Consider the following 24371-nt stretch of genomic DNA (forward strand, 5'->3'; position numbering starts at 1 on the left):
ACCGCTTGACCACCATGGCCAAGGAGTTCTCAGAGGAACTAGGGGGTTTACCCTATTTTTGCCGCTTAGGTCGGCGGGTTTGTAAATTTGAAACAGTAATGACCATTTTGAGTTGTAAATAGCTTGTAAAATGTTTTTATGAGCCCATGAACAGTTTTATGTATTAAATAAAATATATCCTTTCCTTTTTATTGGTTTTCCACCTTAGCCTGTTAATAACACTTAGAAGCATGTTTTTAACCAAAGGACTCGGGTAGCGAGTCAAATTTTCGGTTCACTATTCACCGTAACTGTTCCGGGGTAACCAGGGCGTTACACGCTGGTAGTCCCAAAACTCTAGTTGGCATCCTGACCCATTGGTGGAGGTTCCCCATCTTGATCAAATTATCGATCTGATCCTTCAGCTTACGAGATTCCTCAGTTGTATGGCCTATGTCCTTGTGATAGGCATATCTTTTGCTCGCGCCCCTTGGGTTCTTTCCCCCTTTAAATAGGGGCCTTGGTTTCCAGTAATTGACTACGTTGCTCGTTGCAAGGTAGATATTGTTATATTATTTTATAATATAATGTAATATTATATTATATTATAATATAATGTTTAAGATTAAATAAATGTGACAAAAAGTGTCACATATTGTAACATATAATAGAGAGTTACAATATTTAGATATATGAGATATATCCAAATATGTAACATATTTGGTGTTACAAATTTGTAACTTCCAAATATTACCTTTTATTGTGTAAATTTGGTGTTACACAATATTGAGATGAATTTCATAAAAGCCACATGTGAAATGGTTGTTAGAGATATGATTTTAACTCCAATAATGTGTTTTGGGGGTTACAAAATCATTTGGGAGGGTTTGGAACCATTTGGAAAAACATCACATTTTCAAGTACTGAAACTGGGCTGTGGCCGCGGCCACTGAATGATGGTGGTCGTGGCCTGGGGGACAGAAAGTAGTGGCCGCGGCCACTGATGTCCCTGGTTGTGGCCACAGGTGCATTTCAGGCCATTTTTTCAGTTTTTTCCAAAAGTGTTGAACGGTTCCAAAAACCCAAATAACTCTCAAATCTCATTTTTAATTCCATAATAATCCAATTAATCATTGGTAACAGCCATGGGGTTGGTGGAATTTGAAATTCAAAGGGTGTCTCTAAACTCTATAAATAGGAGCCTATAGCTCACTTGAAAGACACAACATTTCTATCCATAAAGCATTTCCTTTAATCTAAGAGAGATCCCTTAGTGCTTGAGTTAGGGGGAAATAAGCTTTGGGACAAAGGTTTTAAACCGTGTTCAAGTTGGTGATCCCCAACCCTCTTCACTTAGGTTGTGTAAGTGAGAGTTTACTTGTATTTCTGTTCTTACATTATATTCTATTGTTTTTCTTCTTATTCTCTTGTTCTATTTATTTGTAACTTTTATTTAGAGTTGTAATCTTCTCTTTTGTTTCAAACACATTTACTTTACTTGTAATCTTTTGCTTAAAGTTGTATTTTTCACTATTCTATTCTTCTTCTCTTCTTCTTTTTTTTTTGTTTATTTGTACTTTCAGTTATAGAGTTGTAACCTTATTTAATCAATCTATATTTATTTGTAATATATTGCCTAGAGTTGTAATATTCTTACCTATTTCCATTGAGGTAATACATATTTACCTAACAGATATTCTCTCGGGTATCCACCAAGTTTGTGTACTCTGTGTACTGGGGCTCGTACCCCCTCTTCCCCTTCTTTGTGGGCTTAATCCGTCTCTGATTTTTGTTGGAACATTTTACCCAGGAAGGGTTAATGATTGCCTCAACCGCTTCAGTTTGGGATGGTTGAACAACTCCGGGAGCGACATTGTATCTAGTTGGTGCCACTTCGTATCCAGAGAGAGAGGCCGAAGAAGTTGGAGCATATCTCGATGAAGCGGGGGCATAGACAGTCGGGGTCATAAACTACATCTCGAAAGCTCAATTGGGTCTGGACATCATTGGAGATGCCTAATAGAGATTTTTCGGGTACTGCGCTCCGTACCCGGGAAGGGTTTGTGTTGTTGGTGGTGGTGCTAGCTGCCATCCAAAAGCTTGGATTCGAGCTTCTTCCTAGTTGATGAAGCCTTGAGCCCTCCTCATAAATTCTTTAAGGGTGGTCACCTTGCTGCGTTGCATGTCATCCCAGAGAGGGGATCCAGCTCTGATTCTGGACTGGAGGACTAATAGGCGCTGTCCATCATCCACCTTAGTTTTTGAAGCTTCTTCCGTGAAGCGTTGGATGTAAGCTCTAAGAGTTTTAGTGGGATGTTGCTTAATGTTGGCCAACACACTGACCTCCATGTCCAGTTTATGGGCAGCTACAAATTGCTTACAGAAAGCTGACTGCAATCCGGACCAAGTTTAGATCGATCCTATCTTGAGCTTTTTGCATCACTCTTTAGCGGGTCCGGCCAAGGTGATTGAAAAACACAAGCATTTGCCGTTGTCGTAGATGTGGGATACAATCATGAGGCGATTATAGCGGGATAGATGATCTCTAGGGTTGGTGTTTCTGGTGTAGGCGGGTATATCCGACATCTTGAACCATTTGGGCAATACGACGTCCATGATGTGTTTTGCACACGATTCCTTTTTCTTCATCTTTAGAATTGGAACCTCCGCCTTCTTGTTTTCAGACCAAGCGGTCCGTATCCTTTTTTAGATTGGCTAGCTACTCCATGAATTGCCTGCCCATTCCATCATCAAGGGGAAATATTTCGTCCCTCCTGTCGTTGAGCTTATTCCTCAAGTCGACTCCTCGAGGGCGAATTTTTTCTTTTTGGGCCTGCTCCTTTCGAGCATTGAGGTCATCTCGTAAATATATGCGGGATGTGTCATCTCCCGAACTAACAGCTTCCGGTTCCTCCCCGCTTTTACGCCCTCCGTGATCCTTGTTCACGAACACGCTGAGATAAAAACGTCTTCCCTGGTTGTCCTGTCTTTGGACATTCTGAGGCTTAGTTCCCTGCGGGCATTTCCCCTACGGATTGTTCGGGTGATTCCGTCCTAGGATAGGATTCACCAGTTCTTTCCTAGGGAAATTCTCTGGGTCCACCCTAGTTTTTGGAGTGGGAGGAGTCTTCTTTTGGGGGTTTGCTTTTTCTATGGGATCGGTCGCTTTGGCTTTCCCTTTTTCTTGAGCTGGGTTTCAATGACCAGCTTCGGGATGAGTGGATCATCCCAGAGGAGGAGTAAGGGTCGTAACATTATTGGGAGCACCAGTCCTTGTAGGAGGGACATGTGGCTGAGTTCTTGGGGGAGGAACAATTGAGGGATTAACTGTAAATCCCCAAGCAACAATAAAAGCTTGAAGAGCCAGGAGAGACTATTGCATCTGGCGGGTGGTCTCTTGTTGTTCCGCCATCCTTGCTTCTTGGTCGAGGACCTATTGTCTCAAACAGACCACTTCCGAATCCTCCTGTTCAGGTTCCACATCATTCTCGTCGGGATCGATGGGATTCTCGGCCTTATCGTCTTCATATCCCTCTCCGTCTTCTTCGTAATAGTCTTCATCGTATTCACCCCTTCTCCGAAGTTCTGGGAGTCATCAGGCAGGGGCCCGTGATAAGGTATATCCTCAGGTGGATCTTGAGGAAGTTGCTAGTTTTGCAATGGTTTTCCATTTTCCTATTGTTGTTGCTGAGCAGGATCAAACAAAGTGTGTTTGATATTCACCATCTTCGTAGATGACAAAGGCTGGTTCAAGCTTTCTTCAGGCTCTCAATGAAAGCATCAAAATGTTTACCGAGTTTTTCAAAAACTATAAATATATTGAGAAATAAGAGCTAGAAAGAAAGGCAAAGAAATGAACAAGATCACAATTTTTACGTGGTTGTGGTGTTAATGAGCCTTAGTCCACGAGTTACTAGTATTGAACTTTGGAGAGTTTAACAATGGAGGTTTTCTGCAAGTTTAGCAGCGTTTTTGCATACAAGAGAAAATCGGATCCTTGCTACACTGCACGAATGACCCTATTTATAGGTAGTCATGTGACTTGGGCCGAACTAATCCAGGTCTAATAAGGATATAATCATAAGTGATCTCTAACAAAGCTATACTACAAGAGTGTAGCATGTAAACATGTCTTGAATCTAGGCTCACTGGGCCAGTTTAAGCATAGTAGAGCCTTACAACTGCTCTTTGTTTGTGTAACGCCCTAACTCCAGGGACCGTTACGGTGTGCCTTGTAAACAGTGCTAAACTCGCTAATCGAGTCATTTGGCCAAAATCATGTAACTAAGTATGATTAGCGGTTTAGGGATTAAAAATTTTGGTTTAGATATAACGTTTCATTAGAACGTTTAATATATACATTGGGATTCCAAAATATAATTTCATAGTCTACTACAAGAAAATATTTACAACAGGGCGATCTAAGCGGCAAAACAAGGTTAAACCCTAGTTCCTCTTCAAACCTCGGCTGTGGTGGTCGAGCAGCTGCATATGTACACATCATCACCTAAGCTCTCCAACTCAAGGATGGTCCAGCTTTCTTTTGCCTTTACCTGCACCACATAGCACCCGTGAGCCGAAGCCCAGCAAGAAAACTTAATATGCTCATGAACAATAATAACATGTCATCAAATCATAAGGCACATCCCTAGCAGATATAGCACTAATCAAGAAGGCAAACACATTCACGTAACAATGGATATCCAGGATAAAGAATCCAGCCCTCCTGAGTGGACGACTATCAAGTCAGTTTCAATCAGATAAGTGATTCAACACTAGTGGTTCCAGTAACCATGCCGGGCTGATAGCCCTGGATAAAAGATAGATGACTAATAAGTCCATCTCGGTTAGATGACTGATAAGTCTATCCTGGTCAGATGACTGATAAGTCTATCCCGGTCAGATGACTGATAAGTCCATCTCGGTCAGATGACTGATAAGTCCATCTCGGTCAGATGAATGATAAGTCCATCTCAGTCAGATGACTGATAAGCCCATCTCAATTAGATGACTAATAAGTCCATCTCGGAGGTCCCATACCCTCCTAGCCATGTGACAAGTGGTCACCTAGGCCTTAGGTCCTGGCTCTAGTAACTAGTCTTAGACTAGGCAAGCGCTTATAATTTTCATCGACCTTCAGGTCGGTCCAACATTAATACCCCATATGAGTCATTCAACGCTGATATCGATTAGATCTAATCTTCATTTGGCTCGGCGTTCATGACGCTATGCCATTTCTGACTCTTAGGTCAGTAAAACACGACCAGTGTTCAACCCATTGTGAACTTGACTAGTAAATCACAGCTTCACAGATGGATCTGACACCATTGTCGATTCTGACTAATAAGTCAGTGCCATACACAAGTAAGCCATGCCACCAAACATATATCACATGTCAAATATCCAAATAGGGGGCATTCATTATGCTTACTCAATAATTGCTAGCACAATTAGGATCATGCATAAACACAGAGGCTCAAGCTCTGAACAATATCATACTCAATATACAAAGCATGTCCTAATCACATGTTTCTCGTGCATTACATTTAAGCATCCAACATGCATAAAAAATAACCATGCATGTCACACATACACAGGGTGCAATTTTCTTACCTCAGGTTCGAGCAAGAACTAGTAAAAGAACGACCCTTGAGAACGATCAATCCTTTGATCCTTTAGCGGTCACCTAGTCATAACCAAAATATGGAATCACATCAATAAAATAAATCATAAAAAGGTTTACAATCTAAAGTCCTCCCGAGCCCTAAAATAAGCTTGCTGGAAAATATACTAGCGCTGGGGCGCTGCCCCAAAGTCAGAGAGCTCCAGAATCAGCCCTGCCTAGCGCTGGGGCGCCATCAGCAAACCAGAGAGAATTCTGGTCTTCTCCCTTGCGATTTCCCTCTGAAACCAAGTCTCCAAACCAATACCAAACATCATCAAAACATCAAATTCAACCCCAAAACTTCATCTACATCACACCCTCATCAAAACCCAAGCAATCTTACACAAGAACTTCCATAAATTCTCACAATTAACACCTCAAATTCCCAACTGAAAACTAACTTGTAAAACAGGGTAAAGCTTAAGTTCTTGAATGAAACCTTACCTCAAGTTGGATTTGAGTCCTCTTCAATGATTGAACTAAGTTCCTAAGCTCCCACCTTTGATCTCCTAGCTTGGTTCTTCAAGTTGGCTTCAAAAATTCCAAAGGATGGAAAAGGAGAAATGGTGTACGGGAAGGAGAGAAGAACTAAAGATGAGGATGCTCTGTTTTGGTCTGAAGGTTTCTATAGCCTTGAGTTGATATAAATCTTAGGGGTGAAAAGACCATTTTTCCCCTAGGTCAAATAAAGGCTTCTAAAGACTCCCAAGGGTAAAATCGTCTTTTCCCGCCTATCTCGTTAATTATAATTAACACCTTCCAATTCCCGTTATTCTCAAACACCAATAATTCATATCCCGTTACCCTCTAATTCCCGGCAACGTTCTAATAACCAAATTACCCCGAGACTCACTCCGAGCCCCAAACTTAATCCCATTATGACTAGACCGAGAACTTGCATTCTATGATCGTCTCATGCCGAATGGCTCAAACCGATCCACATATAATGTGGTATTATTTATAATTCACCCACATGCACGAAAATACACAATCACGCCCTCAACGGGCCAAATTACCAAAATGCTCTTATAATTAAAAATGAACTCATATGCATGCATTTACCATCATATAATAATATAATTCACATAAACATGTATATAATCATTAAATATCATAATAAATCAATTATGGCCCTCCCAGCCTCCTAATCAAGGTCCTAAACCTTATTAGGAAATTTGGGGCATTACAGTTTGTTAGTGCGAACTGGTCCGCGTGGGCTGCCAGAGGAATCATGGGGATAGGCTCTGTCAGAGTAGTGGCAGAACTGTTTCCTAGGAACATTGTACGTTCCGTGCGTACCCCATTCTGTAGGTTAGTCAGGGAGACCAACTGTCGGATTTCTCGGGGACACGTCAGCTGTGGGAAGAACTGGACTTGCTGCACCCGGACGTATGGTCCGAGTTTGTTTACCAATGTCCAGGTTCATTAACGAAGACCTAGGTTCATTTACCAGGACAGACATCAGCTAGCAATGGTGGAACGAAGGACATCCTGATGGCAGATTATAATGTTGAGGATGGACTCAGAGACTTCATCTGGATCCCACTTGATGGGATCCGTCTCTTGGAATGGACCGTCCGCCACCATAATCTAAATCCCGGAGGATAGAGATTGGGTGCGCTTGGGAAGGTAGTTCCAGTCTACATCTCTTTTTCGGTCCCCTTACTATGCTCGTGCTACTTACTAGTTATTGGGCTTGGCATGGTCCAGACCGATAGGGTTTGGTTACTCATTGTTCGCTGGGCCTTGGTTGGGCCCGGGCTCCTCCCGAGAGCCCATAAAACCCGTTTGGCTGTGCCACATGTCAAAGGTGGAAAATATAGATAACAAAAACATACCGTTAAGACCAAGAATTTTCGTTATCTACACACTTTTTATATGGAAGATATACATATAGTAAAGTAATTTTAAAAGATCATTTTTGAATGTTAATGTCGCCCAAAAGAAAGTTTAAATGAATTATTAATTTATGATATATAAATAATTCTACAAATCTAAAAGCATAAATTCAAAATTATTAAATATGCGGAAAATTACTAAAACATTTAATTGATTGGTTACCCTTCTAAAAAAACATATCAAAAATTTATAACATACCCAACTATTTATAAAAGTAAAATAACAAATTATGAAGAAAAAGAAAAAATCAATCATGATAAGAATGTTCAATCTTGTTGTATGGAAGTCATAATTTAAGAAATAGGCTTAAAATAAAATCATAAACTCATCTAGTTGTAAATTGTACACCTACCATATTCGTTGCAAAGCATGCCGTTCAATGTGAGACTTTTTACGTTTAATAATTGCTCTAAAAAAACATCATTTTAAAATATTGAATTTGTACAAAAGTATTTTAAAAATTAAAAGTTTGATAATCAGTTTGCCAGAAGAGTATTTTTAATTCATACATATCTAAGAATTAATGTGGGTACTTTTTGTTTGAACAAAAAAAAAATTATATTGACAAAGAAAATCTCTTCCTTATAGTTTATGTATGATATACAAATATATTCTTTCTTCGAAATGTCGATTGCTAAAATAAATATAAGGCAAGATTATAGATTATTATAGTAAATCATACATTTTTATATATTAAGAAATAATTTTAACTTTTTTACATGAAAATAGTTATGGTAGTCACATCGAACCTTCTCTAGATATTATTTTTAAACTCTGTTTCTATAGGGAAATTTCATATTATATGCATAATAACTTTGTAAATTTTTTTAATATGCCACCATAATATGCTATCCCAAACATATGACAATTTTAAATTTTTAGACAAAAATACCCCTAACATCGAAATTGCATCGAAATTGCATTGAAAAAGCATCGTTTGAGATAATAATAAAGTTTTCATGATTGTATCGAAATAGCATCGATGTAGCATCGATTTGGCATTGATTTGGCATCGAAGCACCATCGGCATCGATGTAGTATCGATGTAGCATCGAAATGGCATCGAAAAAGCATCGTTTGGGATAATAATCAAGTTTTCATGATTGCATCGAAATAGCATCGATATAACATCGATTTGGCATCGAAACACCATCGGCATCGATGTAGCATCGAAATGGCATCGAAAAAGTATCGTTTGGGATAATAATCAAGTTTTCATTATTGAATCGAAATAGCATCGATGTAGTATCGATGTAGCATTGAAATGGCATCGAAAAAGCATCATTTGAGATAATAATCAAGTTTTCATGATAGCATCGATGTAACATCGATTTGGCATCGAAACACCATCGGCATCGATGCCAAATCGATGCTACATCGATGCCGATGGTGTTTTGATGCCAAATCAATGCTACATCGATGCTATTTCGATGCAATCATGAAAACTTGATTATTATCCCAAACGATGCTTTTTCGATGCCATTTCAATGCTACATCGATGCTACATCGATGCCGATGGTGCTTCGATGCCAAATCAATGCTACATCGATGCAATCATGAAAACTTGATTATTATCCCAAACGATGCTTTTTCGATTCCATTTCGATGCTACATCGATGCTACATCGATGCCGATGGTGTTTCGATGCTACATCGATGCCAAATCGATGCTACATCGATGCTATTTCGATACAATCATGAAAACTTGATTATTATCTCAAACGATGCTTTTTCGATGCAATTGCGATGCAATTTCGATGCAATTTCGATGTTAGGGGTATTTTTGTCTAAAAAATTGAAATTGTCATATATTTAGGATAGTAAATTATGGTGGCATATTAAAAAAATTTACAAAGTTATTATGCATATAATATGAAATTTCCCTTTCTATATCTTAACATATTCCAAAGTAAAAAGAAAAACGTATAAAATATTCACGGTCACTATAATGAATAACTTGATATAAAAAAATTGTACTCGTAACGTACACGTGTAAAAATATATATGATTTATCCGTGTATGCACTACTTTAACCGTGTTTGTAAATATTTTAAAATTAACTTTGATTGTATGGCAAATTATTTGGAAGAATGAGTTTGTGGGTTTAGTTTTGCATAGACATATAATAGAAGGCCCATATAATACAAAATCTTCATCGCTTTCTTTTTCCTTTAAACACACCAAACCTCCTTATAATCCAATTTCCACAGCAGCAGCAGCGGCCGAAGCTCCCTAAACCAACTCACGTTGCTCCACGCCAACACCTTTCTTCTTTTTCTTCTTTCGTCGCCCACTGTGAGTCTCTCTCTCTCTCTCTCTCTCTCTCTCTCTATCTCTCTCTCTCTTACATTTTTTGTTTATCAAAAGAATCGTTTTATTTTGAAAATGCCTTAGGTTTTGCTCTCAATTTTTCGATTGAACTTAGAAATCGCATATGATGTTATTCGCCCTTTTGCCCTAGAAGTTGGTATTGGGTTTTTTCCTTTAAAGGGTACTTCTCTCCTCGTAGTATTAGGTCGCCTTAGATGAATTGCTAGTTAAAGGTTAATACTTTTGTGATAGTTTCAGCTATTAAGCTTGAAATCTAAGTTCCAACTAATTTATTTTCAAACTTTTGTGATAGTTGATGATCTTTCTCCTTTGATGATTGTTGTGCATTCTGTATAGGTATTTTTGCTGATGGCAGAGGAAAAGTTGGACCCAAATGTCCCATCCGAACAAAATGGGACTTTAGAGCCAGAAAGTACCAGTGATGAGCCTGCTGAACAGGCTCCAACACTCCAAAACAATGAAGAAGATGAAAAAGGTTATTTGTTTTTTTATTCTACAAGTACTGTTTTCAAACAATACTTATTTTTGTTGCTGTTGTGCATTATGATCTAATCATTGGCATAGTGTTAAATGCAATTTATGATTTGTGAGTTTAACGTTTGCATTGAGCAGTATCGTTTTTCCACTTCTTTTGCAGAAGCTACAAAGAAGAAAAAGAAGAAAAATAAAAACAAGTGAGGACTCTTTTGTTAATTAGAGAAGGTTTAATGATTATATTTGATCTAAAGTTTTTATTTTCTTCCCGTATAAACAGGAAAAAGAAAGCTCCATCAGAGCAGAGTAATGCACCATCTCTGCTTGGACAGACTGATCCACCATCTATTCCTGTAATTGACCTTTTTCCGTCGGGAGAGTTTCCTGAGGGGGAGATCCAAAACTATAAGGACGAGTGAGTATGCACTATTTCTTTACTATAGCAGTTTTACAAAACATATATATAGTGTAGCTTTCTTTGAGAGGGTTTAAGCATGGACACCCTTAGTCTTTTTCATGGTTGATGGCATTCCATTTCTTTTTTTTTTTGGTTAAAAAATTATTTAGGATGATTCATTGGGAATGCTTTTCCATTAAAGGCCTATCTGCATCACCCTCCCATCTGTTTTACAATTCTTTTTCCTCATTAAAGTTGGTATTGTTTTCAGTAACTTATGGAGGACTACCTCTGAAGAGAAGAGGGAGTTGGAGCGCCTTGAAAAACCAATGTATAATTCAGTTCGCCGAGCAGCTGAAGTTCATCGTCAGGTTGCATTTTGGTTTCATATAAATACTTGCATTGCATCTTAAGGGAAATGGAAAAACTATTTGTACTGGGAAATGGCTTTTAATATAAGTTTTGTTTACTCTTAACTAGGTTAGGAAACACATTAGAAGCATTTTGAAGCCTGGAATGTTAATGACTGATATATGTGAGACATTGGAAAACACAGTCCGCAAGTTAATATCTGAAAATGGTTTGGAAGCAGGCATTGCTTTTCCAACAGGATGCTCTTTGAATTGGTGAATTTTTTGTTTTTTTGCTTTATGTATATTTCTTGTAGTAGTTTTATTCATATTGTCATCTCATGTTCAAAGGCCTCTCGCATTGACAGGATTGCTGCTCACTGGACTCCAAATGCAGGAGATAAAACTGTGCTTCAGTATGATGATGTGATGAAATTGGATTTTGGAACTCATGTTGATGGTAATACCAGCTGTGCGTGTGTGTGCACATGTTTATTAATTTGTTTTATATCAGTCCAAGTGTGTGCATGTAATATTTTAACCTTTATTCGTTTAGAAGCCTTTTCCTTTGTGCATATGTTACTCTTGGATGGAGTTATCACACACGTTATTGTTTGATTAACAGGATTAATTGTTGACTGTGCTTTTACTTTTGCGTTCAACCCAATGTTTGATCCATTGCTTGAAGCCTCACGTGAAGCAACCAATACTGGTATCAAGGTACTGTTACTTGATGCCAAGAAAGTTGAAGAGAACAACTTATATTATCGTGCATAGTACTGTATACTTATATAGGATACCAATGCCCAAGTGTAAACTATTGGAGTCCATATAAAAATTCAAGATGGTATCTACTGTAAAAATTGAAGACAGTTTTAACAGTTTCAGTATGCTAATTACAAGTATTGTATATCTTTCTGTTCATCTTTATCCTTTTCACCTTTCTGGATATTCTGTATCTTTCTACTATTAATTAGTTGTCCTTGTTTTTTACCTTTTGTATTTTATTTGTTTATACACGAGTATTTCTGTTTAGTTGTAATTCATTGTGCATTGTAGTTTTTTTTTTTTAAAAAATTGAACATAAAATGCAGTGTACTTTTTGTTTTCTATTGATTATGCAGGAGGCTGGAATCGATGTTCGTCTTTGTGATATCGGTGCTGCAATCCAAGAGGTTATGGAGTCTTATGAGGTTGAAATTAATGGAAAGGTGCATCAAGGTGTGATATCTAATGATACTATCCTCTGTTGTATCAACTGTTAGCTAGGAGATTATGTTCCCTTTCTACTTTTGTACTTCTTATTTTAGTTTGATACTCTATTTTGGTTGTGCATAAGAATTTGTTATGTGCACCCCTTAATCTACAATCCTTATGAAATGTTTATGTGGATTGCATGTAAGACTTTGGCTAATCATGGCAGTTAAAAGTATTCGAAACTTGAATGGACATAGCATTGGACCCTACCAAATACACGCAGGAAAATCTGTTCCTATTGTGAAAGGTGGAGAGCAGACAAAAATGGAAGAGGGTGAATTTTTTGCAATTGAAACTTTTGGGTCAACAGGTAAAAGGGCCTTGCATTTGGTTTTCCTGGATTGGCACCCTGTTCTTTTTTTTTTTAAAAAAAAAATCCTTCCTAGCTTAGATTGATGTGTTTGTCATGTTCAGGGAAGGGATATGTCAGAGAAGATCTAGAATGTAGCCATTACATGAAAAATTTTGATGTTGGTCACATTCCCCTGAGGTTGCCTAGGGCAAAGCAGTTACTTGCCACAATTAACAAGAACTTTTCCACTTTGGCTTTCTGCAAACGATATCTGGACCGTCTAGGAGAAACCAAATATCTTATGGCATTAAAGAATTTGTGTGATGCCGGTATAGTCCAGGTATTGCCGACATCTTTTTTTCTCTTGTTTGAGTTTGCTAAGTTGGGGTTGATGCATGTGAAAATATTGCTGAGTTTTGTCGTTGTTTTTGCAGCCTTATCCTCCTCTATGTGATGTTAAAGGCAGCTATGTATCTCAGTTTGAACATACAATCTTACTCCGGCCAACTTGCAAAGAGGTCATTTCCAGAGGTGATGACTACTGACATGGAAGGAATTAAATTTTGCTCTTGCATGCATGCGGCTGTACAACATATTACTAGACCTAAAAAAATATGAACTTTATCCATTTAAATTTTATACTTTATTTATGTTTGTTTCTTATTCAGTTTTGTTGGACTATTACTTGTTTTACAAGTGGTATTACACTCTTCTGTAATGGAAATGTTGAATTGCCAATTTAGAGGAGTTTACAGATTGATCTTCAAACAAACTGATTTATCCGTTTCTTCATTCCATTTATTTATTTTGAAAAAAGCAGATGATGATAGACTTAACTTGTGAGTTGTGAGAGTGAGAATATAAGCTCTTTATTTCTTCCTTAGTTAGATAGTCCTTAGTTAGATTAACGTGATCAGCACTAGTGACTGATCAGAGGAATACAAGATTATAACAAGTTGTACCAAGACATGAAGCATATTTTAGAATTTATGTTTTCCTTTTTATTTGCCTAAGCAGTCCTAAAAGAAGACGATCTTAGCAGAAGAGATTACTTCCAGTAGCAACACCAAATTGCTGGCAATACTTGAAGTCCAAGTTGACCCGAGCTTGTAGACGTGAGCTCTTTACATCGCCATTGATGTTTTGAAATGTTACTCCAAAACCTTGGTTGGCGACAGGACTTACATTCTCCATCTGGAACCACATCTGCTGAAAACGAAATGACAGGGACAATGGCCACTGTTTTAGAGGAATTTAACCTGTCAAAGTTGTTGGCTTTCCCAGCTGCTTCACAAGTGTAGTTCCATGTCAGTTGGAGCGGATCACGCCCATTGCGTCTCTTATTGGGTTGCATGCACGACTCGGATCACATTACTTTTCATTTTGGTCTCCGGTCTCTTCCTTGAAGCAGAAATCTTTATGAGTAAGAAGAGCAAGAAGAAAAGGAGATATTTTCTCCTAATGTTTTCACCATTAATATGTTAAACGGGTTAGAAATCAAAATGCTACACAGATAAAATTGAATTGTCTGGATAGAAGAGAAAAAATAAAGAGTGGGATCTACCAAATTTTTTCTTCTTCAATTTGGAGAGGAAAGTCTCCTACAAATAAATAAAGACTAAAATAATTTTATAAAAAAATATTGTATTAATAATTTGAAGGATAATATAGTAATTTTATAATATGCCAATATTCTTTCTTTCCCTCCCACATAGCAAACAACTAGGAAAGAAATATATTTCTTTAAATTTTCTATCACTCTCATATATTCTTTCTCTCCTATGCCTGATACCAAACATACATAGGGTTAATGTTATGATTTGAAAGAATATAGAGGATAAACATCATAAGCATAAAAGCCAATGTTGGAAACATCCTTCAAACTTAAGCAACACTTGTCTAGTTCTGCTTATGGAATGAGAAGCAATTGTGTAAACTAAATTTCTTTATTAGGAAATTTGTAAAATGAGTCATTTTAAGAAGTTAGACTGTGACACATGACAGTAACAATGAATAAGGAGAATAACATATTAATGTTTAAGTAAAATGACGTGTATCAGCCAAAGGCAGTATATGTTATTTAAAATCATAGCAGAAACATAACCAAAGCCAGAATATATTACTTTATATCATAAGTGTAATGTACGTTTATTTAGTTTTATTTAAAGAATTTATTAGTTATTTTTATTAAATTTGTATTATTATCATATAAGTTTTAAATAAATAAACAATATTATTTATAAAATAATGACAAAAAACATATTAAATAAAAAATTAAACAAAAATATTGTTTATGATTTTTTTTTTAAAATATAGTGTATATATATAATATGATAATTTTTTTAAGCATAAATGATAAATTTTTTAATAAAAATTAAGATTATATATTAATATAAGTATTGAATATCTAGTCTTGTTTTAAATATTATTATAATAATATTTTATAATATTTAAATTCATATCAATATAATTAGTAAAACAATAAGATTGTATATTATTATCATAATAATATTTTATAGATTTAAATTTATATTAATATAATTATTTAATATTTAGTCTTGTAGTATATATTATTATAATAATAATATTTTATGATATATGAATTTATAATAATATAATTGATAAATATCTATTTTTATTAATTTTAAAAGTATATTCTATTAAATATTTAGAATATTCCATTAAATTTAACAAAACAAACTGTTTAAACCAAGAATTTCCGTTATCTACACATTTTTTATATAGAAGATATATATATATATATATATTAGGTAGGAACAACGTGCAATATACGCTTGTTTAGTTTTACAGTTGTAAACATTGTCTATAATTTTAATAAAAAACGGATTCACTGTTTTTTTTTTAAATATGGGTGCACTTTTAATGGCTACTACCTATGGATGGTTACTTTAATATTAAAATCAATAGTCCATATTTATAGCTATTAATTAATATTTCTAAAAATAAATTTTGATTTTTTCAAATTTTTTGAAGGGTTACCTAATGAAAAACGTGTATTTATTATGAAAATATAATATTGTAAACTTTTTATTTTTCAAATACATGTCAATTTCTAAATATGACTAGTGTATTTTCTTGGTTGGAAACAACATTAATTATGGCAAAAAGAAAAACTAAATTTGAAATTATTATTGTAGAAAAAAAATATTTACATATTGGTGGCTTGGTATACTAAGTTACTATGTTGCAACATCGTCATAATTATTAGTACTCATCTATAGGTAATAATCATTGAGAAGTCTTCCATATATATAAATATTTATATCTATAATCTCTACATATGTGACATATAAACACAACATTGACATATATATATATTTTTTCTACATTAATTTTAAATTTAGTTTTTTTTTTTGCCATAATTAACGTTGTTTCCAACTAATGAGAGACACTATGTAACGACCCAAAATCGCTAATAAGGATTAAGGGCCTTGATTAGTGTGTCATGAGGGCATTAATGGAATAATTGTGATTTAATGAGTTATTATATGTTTAGTAATGTTTATATGATAATTGATGATATTATGTGGTAATGTGATATGAAATAAATATGTGATATATCTGAGAACCACATTATTATGTGGACAGGTTCGTAGAGCACGACTCAAGACGATTCTAAGGTCAGATAGCGGGAAAAGTCACAACGGGACTTAAGATATGACTTTGGATAAGTCGGGGGTATTTTTAGATAGTGTGTAGCGATTTGGACTATCGGGTCATGAAAATAAATATATGGAGATATATTTGAGGTTAGGATGTCTAGGCGGGAATATTGGGGGATTTTATCATTTTGGCCTCGGGGACGGTTCCGGCACCCCGAGCCTCGGGATTAACTTAATGAGTGAGATAGACATAAGGAAGCCTTTAGAAAATACAAACCGACTAAAACTTTTACCTCAGCTCCCTCTCACTCTCAAGGAAAACAAAGGGAAGGAAAAACACAGAGAACTTAAGGGGAACAAGCTGGAATTTTTGAGATTTGTGGTGAGGATTTGGAGGTTTAGCTCAGGAGTAAATCAAGAACTAAAACAGGGATTGAGGTAAGCATCTAATCTTCTTTTCTGTGGTTGAATTTTGAGTTCTAGCTGGGTTTTGGTCAAGTTTTGAAGCAAACATGGTTTTGATGTCTTAAGGCAGAATTAAGGAGGAAACTTTGAGATTTAGCTTGGCTTTGGCTTGGTGAGGTGATTCAACAGAAGAGGTAACTTTCAACTCATGGTTTAGAGGTTTTAGATTGGGTTTGAATGGCTGGTTTGAATGTTTATAGCTCTTGAGTTTCAGAAATTGAAAAGTGAAGATTAGTGTGTGTTAGGTTGAGTTTTCTGTGGAATTAAGTTGTTTAAGTCATGTTAAAGGTGTTGGATTTGTTGGGTGTTGAAGTAGGGAGCTTAAGGGTGGTTGTGGCTGAGGTTTTGAACTTTGAAATGGTGTGAATTCTGGGTTCGAAGGGGAGGGTCGCGGCTCTGTTCTAGAGCGCTGCGGCCCTAGCATGCAAAGGAGCCAAGGAGGCTCGGCCAAAGGCAAGGGCCGCAGCGTGTGTCCTCCTTCAGGGGTGGTGTTGGTTTTGTTTTGGGGAAGGGCCGCGGCTAGGCTTCAGGGGTCGCAGCCCTTGGTTGCACACATGATTTTTTGAGGGTTTTAGGCATGGGAAAGTGGTCTAGTGTGCTCGGGTTTGGTTTCACCACCGTGCTTGGTGGAATTTGGAATCCCGGGAGTTAGTTTTGTAACTAGAAACCTATATTGGAGTATTAATGGAACCCTATACTTTGGTTGTGACTAGGTGATAAAGGCTTAGGCTCGGGAACGGATCGTGCTTGAGAGGCGTTGCTCATAACTCAATAATTGCACAGACTAAAGGTAAGAAAACTGCACCTGGTTGAATATATGTGATGGGACTAAGGGCTCCCTACTGTAAATGCTTGAAAATATGGTATTATGCCATGTAAGCCATTTAGTGAACCAACGGCCTAAGGGTGCCAAGGGTTTCACTAGCGCATAGGGCGCGGCTTGGACACTGGTAGCCGAGGACAGTTTATTATGCACTGAGCTCGGTTTAAACGGGCCGGAGTCAGTGGGTTAAACAGAGGGTGCGGCCTAAGTCGTCGGCCCTGAATATTATGTGATATGAGTGTTATATGTGACAGAATGTATCTTGAATCAGATTATATGCACTGAATATCTGTTGGGGATTATCTGATGGGAATACATGCATAATGAATTAATTGTCTATTTTCATTTATTGAGTTGTTTAAAATCTTTTCTTGCTGGGCCTTGGCTCACGGGTGCTACGTGGTGCAAGTAAAGGCAAGGGCAGATTAGACTAGCCTTGATTGGAGAGCTCAGCGAGCGGAATGTACATAGCTAGGTGCTTGGCCGCCACGGTTGAGGTCTGGGCAAGGACATGAAACCTGAAGACTGTCTGTTTTGCCTTAGTATGGCTAGTGAATACTCATGTATTTTTGGGAGTCTGTAAACTTATTTTAACTCTACTTTCTTATGGGATCCCGTGTTTATTACAGTTTAAATATATGAATTGAGTCATTTGAGACCAAAATCTTTTTAACCCTAGCTCTTACACGTTTAGTGACACATTTTTAAAATGTTGACTTGATTAGCGAGTCTTGCACCTTTATAAGTACACAGTGTAACGGCCTTGGCTATCCAAGGCGTTACAACTTGGTATCAGAGCGTCCTAGGTTTAAGGGTTCCTGAAGACAGTCTGGGCATGTACATTCGTTGCTGGAGACAAGCTCAAGTTAGGGTTTGGTAATGTGTATATGTGTGTTTATGTGCTTATGTGTCTGAGATGAGTTATGCATGTCGTTATTCATTGAATTGCTAGGAAGCATGAGATACTGATAGGGCCTGGCCCTTGACTGCTGTGTGAAAATATTGAGGCATGTTTATTAACATTGTTGTGCATGTAAATGAGTATATGGATGATTAACTGTATATGGTCTTGCTGCTTTCCCCACGAGCTCTTTTGCTGTCCTTCTTCGAGGTAGAAGCTTCGGCAGCTGCTTGGTAATGTGCAAAGAAGTCCCCGGGGTCCATGCCTGCACAAAGAATAACATATCAAACGATGAGTTTAAAGGGTCGTAGAGAAACAAAGGATAGAGTATAAGAGATGCAAAAGTAAGGTACCCGAGCTACACCTACTGGTCGAAACATTATCTACTGAACTACCTAGTTCTTAGAAGAAATCTGAATTTAAAGAAGGAGCGTTCCTAAAGTTGCCGTCCCCATCAAACAGGTGGATGGGAATGGGCAAGTTATTTAAAAACGAGAATGGTGTACCGTGTACATCCGACGAGTCGTCAGACTGTTCGGCAGGCTCGGAAGCCTTTTGTTTCCCCTTGCCCTTGGGGACTGACGGTTCTGCTGCTCGGTGGGGAGCAGCAGGTTCCCTGATTATAACCCCAGTTGGTCTCCTCCTAGGAGGGGGTGACTGAGGCTGCTGCTCGAGACCCTGCTCGCGTCCCACACCAGCATGGACACCACCCGCCGCAGGTTCGCTGGTTGCAGAAAGGGAGCCCTTGAGGCCAGCCAACCTAAGGTTAGCCTCAGTGGTCAGGTTTTTCACACTCTTAGCAACATTGGGCATACTGTCTAAGAGTGTTGCCCTCGACTCCATTCCTGGAGTGGGGGTCGGGCGTAACCATGGACCTGGAGTACAGTGGAACAGATGAGTATTATGACAAGAAAAAATTTAAAGGGCAAGAACTACTAGCTTAAGGCTCGTTATTCCCCTTACCTCCTCGGGTGAATGCTAGGTTGTTCGCAGCAATGTCAGGTGTGAGAAAGTATTCCAGGTGATACTTCCCCACATTGGAGATATGGGTGGTCTCGGACAGAAACGTTTGTCCAGTCTCTTGATGGAAAAAGTGGAAGAACCCCGTACCGTCGTGGTTGGGGTTGGACTTAAGGTCAAAAAGATAATTGACCTCATGAGGAGAGGGGGCCGGCCAATCCTTAAGTTTGTAAAGGATATAGAGCGCGGTTAGCATCCTATATCCGTTCGGGGTAATCTGAAAAAGGGCCACCCCGAAGTAATTAGCCACCCCTTGGAAAAATGAATGCAGAGGCAAGGTGGCACCCACCTCAATATGATATCTCGACCAGGCGCTGAAAGCCCCCCTGGCAGGCTGGCTCGCTGGTCGACGGAAGGCCTGACTAGGGTCACCCCCGTCAGATTGTACTTAGTAAATAATTGGAGACCATGCGAATGGTCACCGTACTCGGAGATACCACGTGCCACTCGACAGCCGGCTGGTCGGCATGGCGAGGACGGGCACGCGCCTGAACTTCGGTCTCAGGAGGAAATTCTCGTCGACCACTGGTCGAGGGGGCGTCGGCAGGAGGCTGACTTGGAGAAGGGTTGCGTCTTTTTCTGGCCTTGGTTTTTGTTCTGGCCATTTTCTGGGTAGGAGCTGGTGGAGGATTTGGGTTAGAGCGTGAGAATAGGATATCTGGAATTAACGTGGATGGATTTTCTTCGCCTTCGAGCAGTTGGGCTAAGAGATCGTCTTCGATAGGTCTTTCTCCTCCCCAAGGGTCTTGCATATGAACAGCAAACAGACAATGGAGGAGATAAGACAATCCGCGAAGTAGTGTGGGGAAGCTGGGATAATGTTGCTCGTGCATAAGTAACCAGCAACATCCTAATCCTACGCTAACTTCAACGTGGGTAAATAACAAAAAAGAGCAGGGAAAGAAGAGCGTTTTCTGGGCAGAACTTTTTTCAACTCCCAAAGAGCGGGAAATTTTTTTCAGTTTTTTCGTCTAGCTTAAAGGTTGAATCTTTCAACAACCTAACGTCCCAAATCAGAAACTCTATCTATCAAAGTACTGGATTGACCCATACAAGGTATAAAAACGCAGTTTTGCAGAATATCAGGCGATTTGTATCATAAACCCTAAAAATCCTATTCAAGAGCACAAAGATAGCATGCATGGCGTAGTACAGAGCTTAAAGGATGGAATCCTTACTTGAGAGAAGGATGAGATGCAGAGGAAAAGGAAAACTTAAGGCGGAAGACCTACGGTACGACGTCGGACTGGTTTTCGAAGCTCTGAACAACTGGGGCAATTTCTTGAAATTTTTGACAAGAATGACGGGTAAAGATTTCTTGAAACAGAAGGAAGGCTACTTATAAAGAGCGAAAGGGTAGCCCAAAAGACGGTAATCATCACTTCCCACTTTCGAAACGTGGGGAAGTGGATAAGCCGTCAGATTTCCTTTTTGGAAACCGAAAAGACATGATTAGACATAATTATGTCACAGTTTTCGAAAGCGCACGGGGATTCTGACAGACGTGGGAAAGCGAACGGTTGTTCCCTTAAGTTTCTTTATTGCTGGTCGCACTAAACAAACTTGGGGGGCAAATGTTATCCCAAAAATCATAAGTGAATGACATGGCAAGAATTAATTGCATGTGGCTGACACCTGGCAAAACCTGTGTTCGACCATCGACCAGGAAGGTGTTCGGCGTTACGTAATCGATCTCTCCATACGACCAGTCTGGTCGTAGGCACGCAACACGCGGAGGAAATCTTAGTCAGTTATGATGGAATCCGAAATTCTCTCCCATGATTTCCTGAATATCCGATTATTTAGGAAATAATATCTGTAACAAATCAAGAAAAATCTTCCCTGAGCTTATAAATAGAAGAAGAGGACTCAGGGAAATGGGCAGACACTTATTTTCTTTTTTCAGACTTATAAATCGCTGGTGATTAGAAATATCATAGAAATCTTATTGTATTTGTTCTTCAGAGGCTAGTGAAACTCATTGAACCCTAGTTCTTTGATCACTCCTTTGAGTTTTACATCAATAACAATCTAAGTGGACGTAGGTTATTACCAGATCCTGGGGCCGAACCACTATAAAAACATCGTGTTCTTATTCTTTTCGCTATTACGTTCTTTCTAACGCATTCATCCACGTCAAGTGTTTTGACTCCGTGTCAGTTGCCCAAAATCAGGGTCAACAAGGGGTGATGACCAGGGCCAGACTCCTCCGCCAGTGCCTGAGAACTGGCAGCAATTAATGGCTGAGATGCAGGGTCAATTACAGAGTCAAGACGAGCAGATCCGTATTCTGCAACAGCAGGCTCCATCAGGGAGTGCTGCCCCTGCTTTACCACCTGCAGTGGTACCAGCTGTGCAGCCTGGGGAGGTTGTTAACAACTGGGAACCGTTATATGAGCGGTTCAGGAAGCAGCAACCCCCAATCTTTGAGGGTGGACCGAATCCGTTGAAAGCCGAGCAGTGGCTAACTATGATTACAATAATTCTGGATTTTATGAGAATTGAGGGACAGGATAGAGTGGTCTGTGCCACTTATATGTTGAGGGAGAATGCCCGCATTTGGTGGGAAGTGGCATCGCAGACCAGAGATGTTGCCACTTTGACTTGGGAAGGTTTCAAGGATTTTTTTGGCCAGAAGTACTACAATGTTGCTCTCAGGGCAGCAAAAGTCAATGAGTTTGTGAGTTTGGTACAGGGAAATATGACTGTTACTGAGTATGCCCTGAAATTTGATAGACTTGCGAAGTTTGCACCAGATCTTGTGCCTACTGATGCTGCTAGGCAAGATCGTTTTATCAGGGGACTTAATGCTATGATAGCCTGGGATGTTAGGATCACAACGGTACCTGGAGGAACAACTTATGCCCAGGACGTTGAGAGGGCTCTTACTGCTGAGGAAGCAGAGAACAAGATATGGAAGGAGAGCGCGATAAGGCGTGAGGGCCGCAGGGCGGTGCCTCCTTACTCAGGGGCAGGTAGGGGCGGAGGCCCCAGTGACTTCAAGAGGAAGACTCCTGACACTTCGGCCGCTCCTGGACCTGATAGGAGGGGTCGGGATGATCAGGGTGGCCGTCAGGGTGGCGGTGAGGCATGGCGGACCTACCCAGAGTGTCCGAGGTGTAGAAGACGCCATCTGGGCGAGTGTCGGGCCAAGGCATGTTTCGTGTGTGGAGCAGTGGGACATCTCAGGAAGGACTTCCCAACGGTAAAGAAAGGTGAAGCAGGAAAGGTAGATAGCTTTACTCCAGCTCGAGTATTCACCTTGACTCAGGCAGAGGCTGAGGCTAGTCCCTCAATAGTGACCGTTCAGCTTTCTAGTGTTGGCTTTCCTTTTACAGTATTGATTGATTCTGGTGCTACACATTCTTTTGTTTCTAGTAAAGTGATTGATGGACTGTGTAGACCTAGTGAGTATCGGACCGCAGGGTTTGGGACTTTGTTGCCTACGGGGGAACTGGTAGTCTCTAGGAGATGGATTAGGGCACTGCCAGTGATGGTTGATAGCAGGGAACTCTCATTGGATTTGATTGAATTAGATTTGGAGGACTTTGATATGATCTTAGGGATGGACTGGTTGGCCAAATATGGAGCTACGATTGACTGCAGGAAGAAGATGGTGACTTTTGAGCCTGAGGGCGAGGACCCTTTTGTCTTTGTGGGTGCAGTGTCTGGACCCCGCATACCTATGATTTCAGCATTGAGAACCAGGTACTTGCTGCAGGGGGGATGCATAGGTTTTCTGGCTAGTGTAGTGGATACTGCTAGAGTTATGCCAGCAGGGCCGGGAGAGACCAGATTGGTGTGTGAGATTTTGGATGTCTTCCCTGGGGATCTACTAGGGTTGCCGCCGCGTAGGGAGATACAATTTGAGATTGAGTTGGCACTGAGGACGGAACCAGTATCAAGGACACCATACAAGATGGCACCAGCAGAACTGAAAGAGTTGAAGATACAGTTGCAAGAACTTTTGGATTTAGGGTTTATCAGGCCTAGCTACTCTCCATGGGGCGCACCAGTACTATTTGTTAAGAAGAAAGACGGGACTTTGAGGATGTGCATTGATTACAGAGAATTGAACAAGTTAACTATTAAGAATAAGTACCCTCTACCAAGGATTGATGACTTGTTCGATCAGTTGCAAGGTAAGATGGTGTTCTCAAAGATTGATCTTCGATCTGGTTATCAGCAGCTGAGGATCAAGGATGAGGATATATCGAAGATGGCCTTCCGGACACGATATGGGCATTATGAGTTCTTGGTCATGTCTTTTGGTCTGACCAATGCCCCAGCAGCTTTTATGAATCTGATCAACAGGGTGTTCAAGGACTTTTTGGATCAGTTTGTCATTGTCTTCATCGACGACATCTTGGTATACTCCAGTTCAGAGGCAGAACATGAGCAGCATCTCCGACAGGTTTTACAGAGGTTAAGGGAGCATCAGTTGTACGCCAAGTTTAAGAAGTGTGAGTTCTGGCTACCAGAGGTGACCTTTCTTGGACATATAGTTGGGGCAGAAGGGATTAAGGTGGATTCGTCCAAGGTAGAAGCAGTTAGAGATTGGCCGAGGCCGAGGAATGCCTCGGAGGTGCGGAGTTTCCTTGGGTTGGCTGGTTACTACAGGCGATTTGTAGAGGGGTTTTTGAAGATTTCTTCGCTGATGACAGAGTTAACAAGAAAGAATCAGAAGTTCATCTGGTCAGAGAAGTGTGAGAACAACTTTCAGGAATTGAAGCGACGCCTTATTTCTGCGCCTGTGTTGAGTCTTCCTTCGGAGGAAGGGAAGTTCGTGGTTTACTGTGATGCATCGAGGTTGGGTTTGGGCTGTGTGCTGATGCAGAATGAGAAAGTTATAGCCTATGCATCTCGACAGCTGAAGGAGTATGAGCAGAGGTATCC

General features: G+C 39.4%; 1 protein-coding gene across 1 annotated transcript; it reads left to right on the forward strand.

The window, feature by feature from the left end:
* Nucleotides 1–9681: 9681 nt before the first annotated feature.
* Nucleotides 9682–13415, forward strand: LOC133823718 (methionine aminopeptidase 2B-like). The gene is made up of 12 exons (XM_062256562.1): nt 9682–9837; nt 10210–10348; nt 10511–10547; nt 10628–10762; nt 11016–11115; nt 11225–11370; nt 11463–11554; nt 11720–11814; nt 12219–12315; nt 12518–12661; nt 12766–12983; nt 13078–13415. Exons 2-12 carry the CDS (start codon nt 10222–10224, stop codon nt 13186–13188), a joined length of 1302 nt encoding a protein of 433 aa, XP_062112546.1. The 5' UTR covers nt 9682–9837; nt 10210–10221; the 3' UTR covers nt 13189–13415.
* Nucleotides 13416–24371: the final 10956 nt, after the last annotated feature.

The sequence above is a fragment of the Humulus lupulus genome, chromosome 3 (genome assembly GCF_963169125.1).
Source record: "Humulus lupulus chromosome 3, drHumLupu1.1, whole genome shotgun sequence".
NCBI classification, from domain to species: Eukaryota; Viridiplantae; Streptophyta; class Magnoliopsida; order Rosales; family Cannabaceae; genus Humulus; species Humulus lupulus.

Bases quoted from the DNA above. Each gene is read 5' to 3' on its own strand.
- LOC133823718 (XM_062256562.1), top strand. From the start codon at position 10,222: ATGGCAGAGGAAAAGTTGGACCCAAATGTCCCATCCGAACAAAATGGG. The intron at 10,349-10,510 runs GTTATTTGTTTT...CTTCTTTTGCAG, and splicing joins CAATGAAGAAGATGAAAAAG to AAGCTACAAAGAAGAAAAAG. The intron at 11,555-11,719 runs GTAATACCAGCT...TTTGATTAACAG, and splicing joins TTTTGGAACTCATGTTGATG to GATTAATTGTTGACTGTGCT.